Source organism: Poecile atricapillus, chromosome Z, assembly GCF_030490865.1.
Source record: "Poecile atricapillus isolate bPoeAtr1 chromosome Z, bPoeAtr1.hap1, whole genome shotgun sequence".
Taxonomy (NCBI): domain Eukaryota; kingdom Metazoa; phylum Chordata; class Aves; order Passeriformes; family Paridae; genus Poecile; species Poecile atricapillus.
Genome location: NC_081289.1, coordinates 67,169,594 through 67,186,847, shown reverse-complemented (window position 1 = coordinate 67,186,847; position 17,254 = coordinate 67,169,594). Strand labels below are relative to the sequence as shown.

The window sequence follows — 17,254 nt, the reverse complement described above, 5'->3', positions numbered from 1 at the left end:
CCTGCTACTTAAACATATGAGTGCATTTTCTACAATCAGCTATTTCACCTCTCATTCCTTCCTCTTTTTTTCCCCATTTGGAAGCACCACTGCCCTTCCTACCCCGGCAGAGCCGTGTGACACCTGAACAAGGCAGGACTAAAGAGTTAACATCCCAGCCAATTTAAAGTGGATTTCGGCACGGAGGCAAAGAAGAGCCTTTGGTCATTTGTAAATCCTGGAAAGGAACTCGGGGAATGCTTTGTTCTCCTCGCCCTGATCCACAAGGTAAACTTCACCTATTCTCAGAGCTGGAGGCTCCTCCATTTCCAGTGAGGAGCTAATGGACATGAAAGAGCCTCGGAGATGAATGGGAAGGAGGACGTCACTATGCATAAGCCTGTGCAACAGCTGCAATAATTAGAAGACCCCTGGGGATAAGAAGATTAAAGTGCAGGACTTTCATTGTTTCAGTTAGACAGAGAGAGGGGCAAAACCCATTGTCCCGGCCTTTGCACTTTAAAACATTTGTAAAGGATTTTTTTTTTCCCCTCCTTTGTCTATTTCCTCCCTGAAAGAAAAGGCAAGAAAGGAGTTGTCCTAGGAACAAATAAAGCAACTGGAAAACAGACTACAGCGGTATAATGTTGTCACTGAACATCTGGCAAACAAAGTCAGAGTAATTACAGGAAGGAGTAGCAGCAAGAAAGAGCACTCATAGGAAAGCAATTTGTAGTATCCAAAATTCACTTCTGTCAGAGCAAGGGTGAACGTCTTTTCCTTGTTTATCTCACGTCTTAGACCAGAAAATAAAAATGTGAAGTGTTTAACTTTTAACAAACAAGGGTTTCCAAGGGTAAGAGCCTGGTTCTGTGGTTACACCCCTTTGGGTTGCAGCTTTATTGTGCATCATGCATCAAAACCCTGTGGAACTGCAGGGGAAGCTAGTTTATTAGCTCCTGGTATGGCTAATAAATTATAGTTCACTTTCACTCGTGAGCTCACGCTGCTGCCACATGCAGTGTTGGATGTGGAAACATAAAGCCTCAATCTCAGAAGTTGCCTCACCCATCAAATACCTAAAGGGAAAAGATTATGATGGCAGTGCTTGTTAGCCTGTTAATTTTTGTCTTCAGACCTCGGACACTGTGGGGCAGACCCCTGAAATAACCCTCAGCCCAGTGCCAGAGCTGCCACACAGTTCAGTTCATAGCTCAGATCCCCCCTGGCCTTAATGCAGAAAGCAATTTACATCACAAATACACCCCAAAGAGATGGGTTACAGGACAGAGCACTGTGTGAAAGGAAGGAATAGGGCAGCATGTTCACTTCTCCACATGAGTAATTCGTTTGTGTCTCTCTCTCTAGGCTTTGCACCCATCTTCTGACCCCTGTCTTGGGCTCTGGCAGCCTGAGAAGAGGCTTGCCTTGCCAAGAGCTTCAGAGAACTCAGGGTGGGGAGGGAAAGTGCCTTCCCCCTGCCCTGCCACGGCTCTCCAGGGACAGACACTCCTGCAGCAGCTCACACTTTGCTCCCCTGTGCAGGATGTTTATGTGCATCCTCAGAACATCAACACGGGACTCCTCTGAACAGCTCCAGAGAACGAGAGGAGGGATCAGTGCTGAGCTCCAGCTGTGTTTTTAGCCCTTATTACTCTCCCACCACAGCTCCTGCATCCAGCCCGGAGCAGAACCACCCCAGCCTGTGCACCCAGAGGCTGCCATGCTCCCAAACTCTACCAGAGGGACACGGCAGCTTGGCCAGAACATTTCCTTCCCTCTTCCTACAGGCTTTGCATGTAGACCCTGGGTCTTTATCACCCACAAATTAATTTCCCTTTGCCATCCTTTGATGGCTGCTACCAATGGTGCTCTTCCCTTGTCAGGAAGATTCCTCAGGATCCATCAGGCAGGAGAGTAAAACAGAGCTGAAAAATGCAGCAGTGCACGATAATTTACACAGAAGTTCAACATCAAGAGGTGGTAAGGTTTCAAGACAGGTAAATCCCAAAGATTAGGTAAAAGCAGCTCTTCAAATGCCTACTTAAGAGATTAAAGAAGGGGATTTCTGCTGCAGAGAGAGCAGATCAATTAGGTTGTCAGCACACAATCTCCCAGGGCTAGCAGCATCACCGAGTGGCAGCGTTCCCACTTCGGAAACAACTTTCATTTATTATCATTATAATGCTTTGCAGGAAAGACAAGTTTGCATAAAAAGGAAAATGTGAATTACCATCTATGCTGCCTCCCTAATTCTTGTTTCTTTCCATTAACAAGATCAGTGTCTCAAGCTTGGGATTGTCTTTTAAATCTTTAAAAAAGAAAACATACCAAAAAAATTTGAGAGGGAAAAAAAGATGACTTTCACATTTCCAGAACCAACCAGAGACTGAGAAAATGAGGCCCATGAAAAGAGTGAATTGCCAAAATATCAATTAGAAAAGAATAAAGTGCTCTCACTTATTGACAAAAAAATATTCACTGAGACGCTATGACAAAAGAGTAAGTAAACTAGAAGGATCCCATTTGCCACTTTGATCCTTTTAAATCCAATTATCTCCAAGGAGAAGAAAAAAAATCGGGTCAAATGAGTGGTTTATTCAGATTTCTTACTTTTGAATACTTTGGTTTATACATGTTCTTCTTAATTGCCCAATATCATAGCACCACACAAGTATTTCATTAACTATTCAGAAATATTCCAGAATGAAAGTACTGTGTCGTTTCATTTCTAGGTCACATTTTTACAAGGTGGCTCCAACGTTTCTTATAAAAGTGGACTTCATTACAGCTAGAGAGAAGGAACAAATGTGGACACAGAAAGGTACAGCAATATTTTTTATAAAATCCTTTCTGGAATTCAAATCACCCAAGGTAGCTCTGTCTGAAGGTTACAAGTTGAGTCTAAAAGAGCCATCTATAGATCTCCCTTAATTGGTGACCAGGGATATTTGATGCAGAGAGCTTACCTCACCCAGAAATATCCAAAAGCTGAAAGGCCAAGGACTCCCAGTGTGAGACAGTCTGAACTGCGGGCTTAGTAACACCAAGAAAGGTTAGGAGAAAAGCACAAAACACTGTAGAGAGATTAAATTACAGGATCTGACAAAGGAAGGGTTGCTCCTGAGACAAAGGGAAAATTTTGGAGGAGCATGCACAGAAGGCAGAGAAGAAAACACATGGAAGTGAAAATGAGTATGAATGATTTGTTCTGCATATCCAGCACTGGACTAGCATGATTCTAGTGGGTCCCTTCCAACTCAAAATATTTTTAGATTCTTCATTCCTCTCCTGGTGAGAAGCTGAAGCATCTAACACTGCCATGCTGTTAGATCCATTTTGAACACAAAATATCCCTGTTCTGGGAGGTCAGTGTAATTACAGCAGCAACCAGGATGTCAGGAAAGCATTCTCCATGATTAATAACAGGAAAGGGGCTATCCAGTGTGAGGAAAGTGCCCCTCCAGTGATCCTGCAGAGCTGCCTGCCCCAAAGACAGCCCTGCAGGCCTGAATAATGAGTGAGGCAGGCACCTGGCTGCCCCAAACTTCCTGCCTGGGCTGAAATTAAGTGTTTCCCTTCTCCCTCTTACATCCTCACCAAGTGCAAAACACAAAACAGTAACCCTGATCTCAGGGGTGAAGTGTGAAGAGCACCTGGCCCCGTGGATGGGTGTTCTCTGCTGGGTTTGGGCACATGGCTCAGCACATAACCTGGACACTTGCAATGCCAAAAGAAAACTGGATCCGGCAACCCAACGTGTCATCCTCCTCCTACACTCTGCTGTGCCTTTCCCAGATCCCCAGGGCTGTGCACACAGAGCCACCCCAGCCAGAGCACAACTGCTCACACTCCTAGACTTAAACAAACATTCAAGCCAATTCAGGTCTTTTGCTTTAAGATGAGACATTTAAACAGATATTCAGATCAAAATATTTGATCTCTGTTTGATGCACACACAGCCAAGCACTGCTCAGCAGATAAAGGATCCCATGTGAACTCACAGTGTCTTGATGTTGTCTCTGAGACAGAATTATTAAATGGTTTGGAATGGAAAGGACCTTACTGATCATCTATTTCCAAATATAAGCAGCTACTGATACCCAAGTAGGTGGCATGGTTAATTCCTATAATCGAGGCAAAGGAAGGCCACAGAATTACATCAATTTCCAAGATCCTGTCATGGTTTAGAAAACTTGTACCTGTCAAAAAAGGATGTAGCAGAAATATGCACTGCAGGACAAAGGCGTTACGTGTGATGAAAGGTGTCTTCCTTGTGAATGATCACTAAGATAAGCAGAAGTCCACCCATGGATAATGAAAATCTACAGACATTCAAAAAACAAATGGGAGAAACCAAACCCGCATCTATTCAGAATACAGAATATAAAATTCAGAAAATAGAATAACAAAAGTCTCTGTGTGGGTAATTCCATTGGTGACAGGTCTTTGACAGCAACAGGGTACATGTTTAATTTTGCTCTTTGGTATCAGCTGCTCTCATTGGAATAGGAATCTGGGCGAGCCAGACCTTTTTTCTGAACAGTTTGTTGCTAATAACATATGAATCTGACTTCAGAAGTTCATTTGGCATCTAAAACAGCAAATTAACTGGATATTTGCACACAGTTATCAAACTTGTCTGTTGTGACAGCTAAACAGGAAAAAAAAACAAAAAAAAACCCACCCAGGTTCACAGTTACAACTTTCGGTCTTGAGCTTGAGACCCAGCCAAAAGAAATAATTTGGGCATTAGAAGTTCTGCTTTCAATGACTAATACCCACTATTCAGCTTAACCTGGGAAAATCTATATGCTACTGAGAAAATTATTCTTCCTCAGAAATCCCATTTTTCATTCACAATACATTCCATCACTGGCAAAATACTTTTATTTGATGCACAGCGTGTTCAACAGCAGCTCTGTATTCCCAGCACACCTAAAGGAGAGAAATGGCAATTACAGTAATTTTATTCAAGTTAGCTCTCCCAGCTATCTATTATGCTACAAAGGTTAATTTGAAAAACAAGTAGGACAGCTGTCTAATCTTATCTTCCACCCTATCTTATGGCTTCATTGATACTGCATTATGCTTTTTGTTTGAAAGTTTAAAATTAGGGAGTGTCCATAAAACAACTGGAGACCGTTAAAAAACCTACAGCAAAAGTCCTGAATTGGTTTAAAAACACCCAGAGAAGCATTTAAAAAAAACCCATAAATTCATCATAATGGCAAAAGAGGAATTACACCTGCTTCAGCAGAACTCTGCCAAAGAGTTTTGGCCTACTTAATTTGAGCCTAAAATGAGCAGAATAAAAAACCCGGTGATAATTTTCGCAGAGCTTCAGCAGCCCCAGCTCCACCCAGGAGAGCTGACCAAAGCACAGTGCTGAACCAGGCTATCCCTCAGCTCTGGAATTCCCTGAGTCAACAGGGAAATACCTCACTGCACCCCAGCTAGGACAGGCAGTGCAGAATGCACAGAGGGGGAGTACAGGGGATTACATCTTTTCAAATGGTGTCACTTTGGAGGTCAGGTTCAAAAAGAAACAACGGAGATCATTTGTATTTGGGACTAACATTTCTTTTTGGTTTATAAATAAAAGCTGAAATCATAAGAAACCACAAAGAACAGAAGAGCAGAAGATTTGTGCAGCAACATTCACATGAAGTTCTTATGAGTCTTATAAATGCCATTTGTTTACATAATGGAGAAAACTGAGAATGGATAGCACAAATGACAGTCTAGCAAACCAATTTTCCATTTGGATCAAGACTTAGCTTTTTTCCTCTCCTGACATTAAAGTAGTGATGGAAAAGAACAGTTGCAGAAAGAAAATGAAGTGTGTGAAACTTTCACTGAGGTAAAATCGTAAATCTAAGCAGTTCAACACTTTGCAGTGTTTTTGCAGGAGCAGCAACTACAAAAGCTACAGTATCACCATAAATCATCTGATGTTTTATTGTCATAAACGTCTGCTGTTCCTGGATATAGATACGTAGTCAGCAGAACACTTGAAAAAGGGTAAGGAATGACAGGTACACTCGTTATGAAAAGTAATGCTCAAAACAGGATTTCTTTTGCTTTTGTCATTAGGACCTAACAGTTTATGAAGTTATGCAGACATTAATGGCTACACTGATTTATTGTATTTCCAAATTAAAGCCACACCTTCGAATCCTTTTGTTGAATCAATGCCAACAGACTGTTCACATTAGGTTAGGGAGGTTGGAAGAACAATACAGTATTAAGCTCACCAAAAAAGCCTTAGCCAAAGCCATGGTTTCCAGCAGCAGATATTAATGTTTGTTTTGGGATTCATCCACCTGAGTAAATACTGAACTTCCAAAAAACACCAAGCTGCAAAGGGGTGTGCAAGGCAGGGCCCAAAGCAAGGTCCATCCCCACATCTCAGTGTTGTTCTAAGCACAGGCAGAAACCTGGGTCCAGAACTTGCCTGTGCATGGCACAGAGCCTGAGTTGATGCCCTGTCTCTCAGCACAGCCTGTTAGCTCAGGCTCAGTGCCAGCCCAACAGGGCTCTGGAGCAGCCTCTGTGCCATGCTCCACCAGCAGGTTCCGAGGGCAGAAACACCCACACATCACATGTTCCTTTGGCCACTCACTCTTTTCTTTTGTTTAAACCCATTCAACACTCCAGGCTGGGGGAAAAGTTTCTGGCAAGCTGGGAAAGGCCCTGGGGGTGCTGGTGACAGCAGCTGGAGCAGGGCAGTGCTGCCACTGCTGAGGCCACACTTCGAGTGCCGTGTCCAGCTCTGGGCCCCTCAGCACAGGGAATGGAGGGGCTGCAGCGTGCCCAGAGAAGGGAATGGAGCTGGGAAGGGGCTGGAGCCCCAGGAGGGGCTGAGGGAGCTGGGAGAGGGGCTCAGCCTGGAGAAAAGGAGGCTCAGGGGGCCCTTCTGGCTCTGCACAAGTCCCTGGCAGGAGGGGACAGCCGGGGGGATCGGGCTCTGCTCCCAGGAACAGGGACAGGAGGAGAAAGAACGGCCTCAGGCTGGGCCAGGGGAGCCTCAGGGGGGACAGAAGGAAATAGAACTTCACTGAAAGAGTGGTCAGACATTGGAATACACTTCCCAGGGAAGTAGGGGTGTCATCATCCCTGGGAGAGTTCCGAAAATGTTTGAGTGTGGCATTTGGGGGCCTCGGTTAGCAGTGAACATGGCAGTGCTGGGTTAATGCTTGGACTTGATAATCTTAGATGTCTCTTCTCCAACATCAATATTCTGAAACTCCTGTCTCTTCTCTCAACACATGGACTTCCCCCTCTCAAAATTTCGGAGGATATTTCCTAACAGAGATGGCAAGCAAACTGTTATCACTGCCTGCCCCATATTTAGCAAACACCTCCCTACCTCTTTTCTTGCAGCTCCTCCCAGGTGAGTTTTCCTTCTGCCCGTCCAAAATTTATTACTGGCCAAAAAGAAGCACTTCCTTCATGCTTGATGTTCCTTTCCCAGAAAGAGTGGCTCCCACCTTTGATGGCATAGTTTGGGACATCAAGACAGGCCAACTACAGCCTCAATGGCTTCTTTTCATCCTAAGTTTTCATCCTTTCTATCATAAGTTGCTTCTTTTCACCCTACTCAAAGGGCAAATCGCTAAAGACACTCCTTTAAATCCTCTCTAGTTTTGTGTTAATTACTAAGTTTCGCTGATTTAACTGGATTCACTGTTGGCCACAGATGAAACAGACAAATCCTTACCCTCAACAGCCAGAGAGATGATGCCCTGTGTGTCCTCCACGCCATACATGACATCGCAGCGATAGACCCCGGCATCGCTGGCGCGCAGCTTGGAGAAGGTCAGCGAGGCGTCCCCGCTCTCCTCGGAATGGCTCGGGACAGACACCCTGTCCTTGTAGCTCTGGCCTATTTTGATGTTGCCATTTTGGGCCACCAGGACCGTGGTTTCCTTGGCGTCCTTCCCGCTTTTGTCCAGTTCCACTTTGGACCACTTGATCCGGAGGTACTCGGCGGCGTAGCTGGAGGATATGGTGGGTGTGGTTGAAAAGAAGCATGGCAGGACTGAAGTTCCAGAGAGAGATCCCTTGACCAGGGTTTTTTTTTCTGCTTTAACTAGAAAAAAGAGGAGAGGGCGAGGAGGGAGAAAGGAGAAATCACATTAGTGTAATTTGTAAGAGCAAAATCAGAAACAGATATATTTCATTGTTAAGTAATGATTCACTAATGCAAAGCTTGAAATCCATGGACCTTAGCTGATTTGTAACAGGACTGGGGAATATAAACTGAACAAGAGTTTGTATCAATCTTTGTACACCTTAGGCTGATGATGGAGCATATTTCTCTTTGGGAAAACTTCATTCTGACTTATTTTCTCCATTTGTTATGGTCACCAAGTAATTAACCTTAGGAGACTGGCCTGAAATTTTCGGTGACAGATGAACTGTAAGAGCCATTTCTTCAATTCACAGGGGGAAGACCACTCTGAGTGAAAAATGATGAGTTACCTCACTGGCCAAAACCCTGAATGGAGGGGGGCTGCTGGAGTTCACACCTTGCCTGGCCTCACAGCAGCTGTTCCTGTCCTCAGAAGGAAACACAGCCCATGGCTTTGCACCCCTGTCACCCCTGACCCCACTGTTCTCTCAAGGGTTAATTCTTTTTATGTGCCGAGACAAAAGCCTTTCCAAGTGAGAGTCTCCCAAACAGTCACTCTTTCAAAGTTGTTTTCCTTGTAGCCTCAGGGCCTTTAACACATCGAAGAAATGAAATATTTCAGGATGTAAAAGCAAAGGAGGAAGTAAAGCACACAGAAAGTCCCTACTTGGCTGAGACTTGACATGATCAGGACTTTTATCATTTTTTATGTCATCTCCAGCTGCAAACATTTCACAGTGAAATGCTTCCATCTGACAATATCCTGAGGGGAAAGTTGACTACTATTCATCCAAGCTGCACACTGCAACTGAAGAGAGGGTTTCTGATGGATTTACCTTTTTTATCTGATGTTACTTCATGACACATAATGGCTTAATGAAGATCAAAAGCTGATGCACAACAATGACTATTTTACCACTTTCACAGTCCTTCACTCTAACATTTTTGAAAGGTAGAACATGATCATTCATTATTTTGAAGTGAGCCAGGATTCATAAAATTTAGAAATATAATAACTTCAAAATAGCCATCAAGAGAGTGATACAAAAAACAGGAGACACCAGTAGATGAAAATTATCTGTTCATCTATAATAAAAAATATCACCTCTCCATAAAGAGTAGAAGATTGAAGGGTGGGATGGAAGGGTGGGCAGAGATAATTGAAGAAGAGGAACAAAAAGGGACAAGAAAAAAAAGAAGGGGGGGGGGAAGAAAAAAAAAATAGAAAACATAAAAGAATGGGGGGGGTGAAGGAAAAAAAAGAAAAACGGAAAATTGTCCATTAATCTGATTATTTTTATCAGAGACAGATGGTTTTCCACAGGACAAAGTCTTAATGGTATTATCTCAAACAGGTTTAATACAAGAGGCATCAGCTTAATGCCCAAGCATTTCAATAATAAAGTGCTAGCCAGAAAAAGAGAAAAATGGACTGACAGGGAAGACACAGAATTCTGAATGGAAGTTCTTGGGTCCATTCCACCCATGACTACCAAACTAGAATTCCTTGGGCACACAATTCAGATAGAGTCAAGATGACAGCAGCAAAACTGATGAAACCAGAGATCTTTTATATCACTTTATTTTATTGAAATCTAGCCACAGTTACAGTGGTTAGAGATAAAGAAACAGAATGAATTCTCAGTTCTTTCAGTTGTGATGGAATTCCTGCCAAATTGCACAGGTGGGAGATTAAAATCAGTCTCAAAATATTTAGAATTTATTATGATCTCTTGTCTTCTATACACCTTACAGGAACTTTCTTCTTAAATGAAGAATGACTTAATTATAATTTTACTGACTGACAGAACTTTAATAAGCTTTTTAAGAACATTGTTTCTGATTATGAGTGACCTGGAATATCAGCGCTGAACCCTGAGGAAATTTCCTCCCTTTAAAATTCGTGTCTTCACATCAGCCAGCTGGAAGTCTTGGCAAACAACACGTATCATCCTGATATGCAGACTAGATCCAGCCTAAATTAATTCCCAGAACAGAAGATTCTGTGTAGCTGCAGTTCTGCCCAACTGTAGAAAGCATTATATCACACTTTATAAAAAACTATTTGCTGTGGTGAGGGGAGGGAAGAAGGAGAAGACAAGAAGGAGGAGGAGGAAGAAGGAAGGAGGAAGAGATAGTTTTTCCCTACAGAAAAATAAAGTATTTGGCTGACATAATATCTGAAATACAAGATTAAGTGATGTTCCTGCACAGTTCCAAAAAGCCTGATTTCTCGCAGCAGTCCTAATTAATGTTAGTTTGGCAGAAGTTACTGACTAATGCAGAAGCTGTCAGTATCTTATATTAATCCATATAACCCTTTTTTTTTTCCCTTTAGCATTTTTGCTAAGTTTATATTCCATGTCAGCCCCTATCAATGGGATGTGGTAAACCAAAGACACATAGCTGGGTGTCTTCCTTTTGAGGCAGGAAGAAAGGAATTCTTGCTTGAGAACAAAGTCTCTTTTCTCCAAAATGTGTTCACTTGTTCTGTGGTCCTACAAATCTTAAAGTAGGAGTCTAGATAATTTTTGAAAAGAACAGAATTCTGCCCTTCTGTATCCCATTAACCACAATGCCTAGGCCAATACATCTGCAGTGGACAAGGAGTCTGAAGAAAACAGTGCCCTGCATGGTGTGACACTGCTTAGAGGAGTGAATTTGCCACATAATTGAGTTTAACTGAACAGAATGTTGCTGCTGACTATGCAGACAAATCCCACATGCTTAAAGAATAAAATATTCTATTTATTTTTAGCTAAATTTATGGGGGGAAGAAAAATGTTGCATCTCATTTTTCAGTTCATCAGCAACCTGCTGGGACATATGGTACATTGCCCTGTCTAGCAGCAGAAATAGAAAGGATCAGTGAAATTGTGTGTTTTGTCAATCCAGCTACCAGCACTGAGCCTAAGAGAAGCCTTTTCATTAACCACAAGTCTTTTGGTGAAGATAATAATGAATTAAAATGAGTGAAACTTGTAGGAAACGCTGGCAGGTAACAGACTGAGACCCAAAAAAACCCCTTCCCTGAGTCCTTTACCAGGAGGTTTGTGGTCTGAGCAAGCAGAGTAAGAAAAGGACGTGCAGAGTGATGGAGAACTACTTTTATACTCTGCAAGACACTCACAAGGAGCCAGGCAAATGTAAATCTCAGCTGCAGAACTCTACAAAATGCCACAAATGGTCACTCAAAACAGGTAGGAAAAACTCCAGCGTTGATTATAGCCACAAGGTCCAGGCTGTAAACCACAACAGTGATAAGCTGGGAATTGGTGTTTCACAAAAGATTTAAAGGATTCAATTTTAAATCCAAGTTAAGGATCTAAGAACAAAAGGTTAAAACTTAGGGTGTATATCCCTTCAGAATGCCGAGATACATTTTCTTTTTAGAGTATTTTTAAGCAAAAGCCATACTTATATAAAGATTGTGTGTAGTCTTCTAACACTCAAAAATATTTTTGCACCAACTGACTTTTCAACAAAACATAAAGACATGAGTTGATCCCACAGATTCTTTGGGATCATGAATTAGATCAATCCACAAAAAAGGAAAATTTTTTTTCATTCTTGTTCTCCTCACTATGGGCATAGCTTGAAAATGGTTAAGACTCTGTAGGGCAAAAGAATGGCCCCCAACTTAAAAAGGAAACTCCACAAAGTTCACAGTGTGTTCTGGGAACATCAAGGTCTTTCTGAATTTCTTCGGAACAATTTTGGGCAAATAAGGATGGGTCACAACCTGGTCTACATTCCAAAGAATGGGACATTCATAAAAAACTCCTAAGTAACAAGAATTCCACTCTGGAGATAAGATGAGCCATTTAAGATGTAATAAAAGGTGGAGTAAGTGAGAGGACATGTGAGGATGCCATCCCACGTTCTACAGCTCCGAGGATCTGTGTGACTCCTCCCCATGTACAGTGCTGCCCTCTCAATCCCTGTATCCCTGAATTCTGCATTTGTGCAGGGCAGTGAGTCAGGTCTGTGCTCTGATCCAGACCTTTCTTCCTTGTAGCCAATGTAAATCTATTATCTTTTTTTTTTTTTTTTTAAATTATTGGTTCCACTCATGAACCAGTCCTTTTCTTTATCATTCAGGACTACTTAAAGATGCTACTAGCAAGTGGTTCCAGCTAGGTGGAAAAAAAAAAAAAAGTAGTAAATTCGATTTTCCCAAAGGCTAAAATCAGTTTGAGGAGTTCCTGGAAAGAAAGGGGAAAGAAAATAAAGAAAATCTTTCTTTGAGACTTGGGAAAGCTGCTTGCCCAATTTTGTGAGTCTGCAGCAGCTGTTGGGACGTTTCCCTTACTGGAGGCCTGACCCAAACTTTCAAATAACCATGGCAACCACACATGGATACATACTCTAGCTTTAGCATGCAATCACCAAGAGAAGTAGTAAGGGCTCCTTCCTTTCCACCCAAACCTGCAGCTGCCCTAACACCTCCTGTTTCCAGACCCCAGCAGCCAAGGAACCTGCCCCAGCTCAGCTCATGGCAGCCCAAGCACAACAGATATAAATCATCACCGCCTTGTGGAGGACACAGAAATGAAATTGGTGACACAGTGCAGCATGGCAGAGACAGAGACAGTCAATTTCCTGAGTTTGGGCTGTTTCCTCAGTCCTGTGAAATGCCCTACCAATTAGACCACTAAATTAATTTTAATGAAACGTTCTGTGTACAGAAGACTTACCTTTAGGTAGCATATATGTTATAACTAACGTAGAGTACATCCATAAGATACTTTTTATACTTAACAACATCTTGACCTAGAAATGAAGAACAAAGTAGTAGGTGGTTAGTATTGCACTGTGTCCTTAGCAAATGTCATAACTCAGCACATCAGTATTTGTCACTGCTATCAGAAGCAGTCCTTCCTCCTTTCAGGGCATCTTCATTTAACAGTTTATGGCAGAGATTTATTATAATGACCATGTGCCTCCATGGAATAGAGATTTATAATTCTCTGACATGTCAGTTTCCTTTGGCTTGCTTCTCACTTTCCTTACAGGCTCCACCTTCCAACAGCTGGAAAGCTCTTCACATGTGTCATATGCATGCAATAACAAATTGCATGTTCACAACATTATTTCTCAGTTTTCATTTCAGTTCAGTAGTTACACATGTTGAACCCCAAAATTACAAAAGCATTGCAAGACACACAAACAGCAACGACTACAAAGGGTTTATAAATAGTCCCTCACCCATACAGTTACACATATGTGATATGAACATCCCAACATAAGAAATTACTTTCAGCAGCAGTTTGTCAAAACGCTGACAAATTTCTATCACGACCTTGATTTTCCTGATATTGCTGCAAAATCTGCAACCTGAGCTCTTCTCTTGGACAAGTAACCAAGCTGACAGGTTTTTTCCTGTTCAAGAGAGCTTGCAGTTGAACTGCCTTAAGGATCAGTGAAGCAAGATATTTAACAGATGTGTACCTGCACTGCACACATGTACAATTTAAAACTTCCACTTTTAAAAACTCCACAGGCTGCACCGAACGTGACAGCAAAGACACATGAAGAGGCAGCTTCAGAGAACTCCTGGTGACGTGTTCAGCCTCAGGACGGTTCTCTCCACAGCTCACAGCTGCAGCCCAAGGTCCACATGAGTCTGTGTGAACTGGCACACGTCCTGTAACGTCTGAGCAGCACGGGAAAGACGCAAAACATCTCCAACCAAGCCTTTCCAGTGAGGCAAGTTAAAAATTCCCACCCAACAGGGCTGAAAACCCCAGAGCCTTTCATTCCCTGTACATGGATGGCGAGAGCCAGCTGGTTGTGCTGGGAAACATGTGCTACAACCTATTCCCTGGGTGTGGAGGGAGAAATGCAGCTGCTTTACACAGAGCAGGCTGCACGCTGCCAAGGACGCCCCATCTCTGCTGCAGCTATTCAGGACAGCTGAGTGTAGAGTGTGATATCACTTATTTTGCAAGATGAACTTCATGGAATTTGCACTTTTCACAACTGGGTCCCAAGCTAGAACCAGGACTTCATTCAGTTTAAGCCCTACATGCCATAAAACTTCTCCTGAAGACCCTAACACACCTACCCACCCCTCAACACCACTCAGCCAGACTTTTATCTCTTCCTAAGTTTACAAGTTGCACGTGGAGAAAACAAAAGTGGCTATTTATTAGCTAACTTTAAAATTCTATACCGTGCCCCAGTGCAAACTCCCTATACAAAGTTGTTATGAGTGAGGAGGTTGCACAAGATCAGAGCTGCAGACATCAAAGTCCTTTGAATGCAATGGACCAGCTCTGAAATACAGTCACGTGCTTGTTTAGATAAACACTTAAATGATCCTCATTATTACACAACAATTAAAAGAAAAAGTAGTCTGAGCCTACAGATGTCTGTCAGTCTGAGCCTACAGATGTGCAGAAAGACCTTCAAGCAACCCCTGTATCCCAAAAATGCTGGAAGCCTCAAGCACCAAAACCACTGGAGTGAAGTTCCTATGGTAACACGAGAGCTCTGATGAGAGCATGAGAAGACTGACAGAATTCTCCACCTTCCAAGGTGCTGAGTGAAGGACCTGCCTGCAAGAAAGTTCTGGCCCCTGGGAGAGCTGAGTGGCTCCAGACCTTTGGAGATGTTCTGCCCACATGTGCTCCCATGCGTCACACACTGGCCACATCCACAGTGAAGCCAAGGTCCAGAACAAGTTCAGCTCTCCATGTTTACCCATAAGTTTTATCTCCCTCCTTCCCCTGAAGGCAACCTTGCCTTTTGGGACCAGAATCAAGGCAATCAAAGAAACCAGACAAAGAAAAGAACAAAGTATTTTCTTTTTCCCGACAGTGGGGGTGTTGCACCTAAACATTTTGCATTTTGCAACCACCTGGCTCACTTCCCTGGCTCTGACCTGGCGTACCTGGGTGCCTGGCATGTGTCAGTGGAAGCCTGTTGCCCCTGGAAGTTCACTGCAATTGCTGTCATAACACAACTGCTTCCATGTTTGGTAAGAACACAAACCCTGCTGCTACGCTTCCAGTCACCAAACACAACACACACAGCCACAGGGATAGATGGGAACAGAAAGGCAACTGTGGAAGGGCAATTTTCAAGGTATCCATGGGAACAGAAGAGAACATTCCTGGCTGTGATGGCTCCTAGCCTTTTACTGAGTAGGGCAGTGAATTATACCTGCTGCACCAAGCGCTCAGATAGTTCCAAAAAATTGCACTGTTTGAGCACGCTTAACACGAGACTCTTGCCAAAAATCACCACTTGACTTGGAAAACCACGACTTTACTTTTTATAAATATTCTTTACCCTAATTTGCTCACTTAACCAATGAAAAACCCTGGGAGAATGGTCTGATTTTTAGCCCTTAGGGTCAGGAGTGTGACTCCCACACAACCCCTCCACTCCTGAGGGTTGGTTTTCATGCTCCAGGCCTTGGTGGGTTCCCATAAAAATTCCCAGGGTGCTGAGTGCTGCTCCACTCCAGCTGCCAGAATCAAAGGTGAAATTACCCCTCCCACCCTCTCCAAACATGCAACCCACAACAGCAGCACCTTGCTCAGCCCCACAGGGCAGCCTGGCTTAGGAGGAGACAAAGCTCTACAGGCCTGGTGCCAGAAGTCCTCCTCAGGACCCACACGTGAGGCAGAGGTTGCTGCTTACACCTCACCCCGAACTCCTGCCCACATTTCCAGGCTCTTGGATGTGACTGCTCCTGCCCCTCTGCTGGCAGAGGCTGCAGCAGGCTGTGCTCTCTTGTAGCCTCCAGAGCTAAATCCCTGCTCTGAAGCAGGTTTGTGTTTCCCATTCCCACACTCTGCAGTTCACAGAAGTCTGCTGCCTGGCTGCTGTAGTCCACTGCTAAGTCCACTGCAATTAGCCAAAATCCATCTAACCATACCTTTTTCCACAAGATTTTTTTTTTATCCCCCTTGGTGTCACTACACCCATAGTAAAAGAAATCCATAACAGGATGGACACAGTGAGCAAACCTTGCCAACTCAAGCTGCAAGTCTTGAGTAAGTGTTTAATTTCCACCTCCTGCTAAAAAAGTACCTCACTTGACGTGACCAAACTTGGGTTGCCCTGCTGGCTGGTTTCCAACTGGGTTGATCCATTTTATTAGGAGCTACTACAGGCAGATGGATCTACAGTAGGAATTTGTGTTACATTTCTAAACGAGATGCAACCCTGAGAGCAGCATCCTTTAACCAAGAGATGCCAAAGTCCTGGACAAACTTCACATCTTTGAAAACTAGGGGTTCTCTCTGTAGGGAAAGAGCATGGCTCCTGTTTTTCCAGGCGCTGCTACCTTCCCTTACTACAGCAAAAACTCAGAGGAGCAGTAAGTTCTGACCAAATTCCAGCTTGTGTTTAGTTTGCAGTGTAAGCTTGATCTCACACCAATGCTATTTTAATTTAATCAGATGGGAGAACATCATGTCTCTCTTTCTGTTTAAAACTCCAGGTTCAGAAAGTGAATTGTCCTGGTGTGGAAGAGACTAAAGCTTTGCCATACAAAAATACTCCTGTTTTTTCTGAAGCTGAGACAATGAAGAATTAGCTATTTTCACAGAGGTAACAATGTCTCTAAAATCTGCAACTTCTCAGGTCACACTGAGATTGGTTCTGCACATGCTCTGCAGCTGCATTGTGAAATCTGGATATGTTCCTTCAACACGTAAAAAGCAGCCTCTGCCCATCTGACCCTCATAGCGAAAGTCAGAATGACATAAAAGATTAAAAGCATAAAAAAAAATAAGAGGGTGGGACCCAACAGAACACAGCACTAGAGAAGATAAGGAAGGCTGCTCATTCTAATGGGTAAAACAGTAAATTACAGTTTCCAGTGGAACCCGAACAAGCTAGAAGTGACCAATCCCAGTCACAGCACATCCCTTGCTACCTTCCAAGCTCTGAAGGCTTCACAGGCGCCATCCTTCCTCAAATGCACACATTCTGCACTTTTTTTTTACTTCTGCAGTCCTTTGATCCTGGTACTGTAAATTGCTGGCATGTATCCACCTCACCATCAGCAATGCCTACTCAACTTTGGCAGCTTCACCACCTCTCTGCCGCGTGATAAATTAGCCCACTGTGCCAACACATGGAGCATCAGCCTGCATCCGATTCATCAGTGGCCCCCACTTG

General features: G+C 43.3%; 1 protein-coding gene across 1 annotated transcript in view; it reads right to left on the bottom strand.

Annotated features, from left to right (window-relative positions):
* Window positions 1-12,896, bottom strand: part of VCAN (versican) — a 91,639-nt gene extending 78,743 nt beyond the window's left edge. The window contains exons 1-2 of the mRNA XM_058864095.1: window positions 12,814-12,896; window positions 7,703-8,074 (exon numbers count right to left, since the gene is read on the bottom strand). Coding sequence (XP_058720078.1) covers window positions 7,703-8,074; window positions 12,814-12,883 — 442 coding nt within the window. The 5' untranslated portion in view covers window positions 12,884-12,896. The remainder of the gene's footprint in view (window positions 1-7,702; window positions 8,075-12,813) is intronic.
* Between the last annotated feature and the right edge of the window lie 4,358 nt (window positions 12,897-17,254).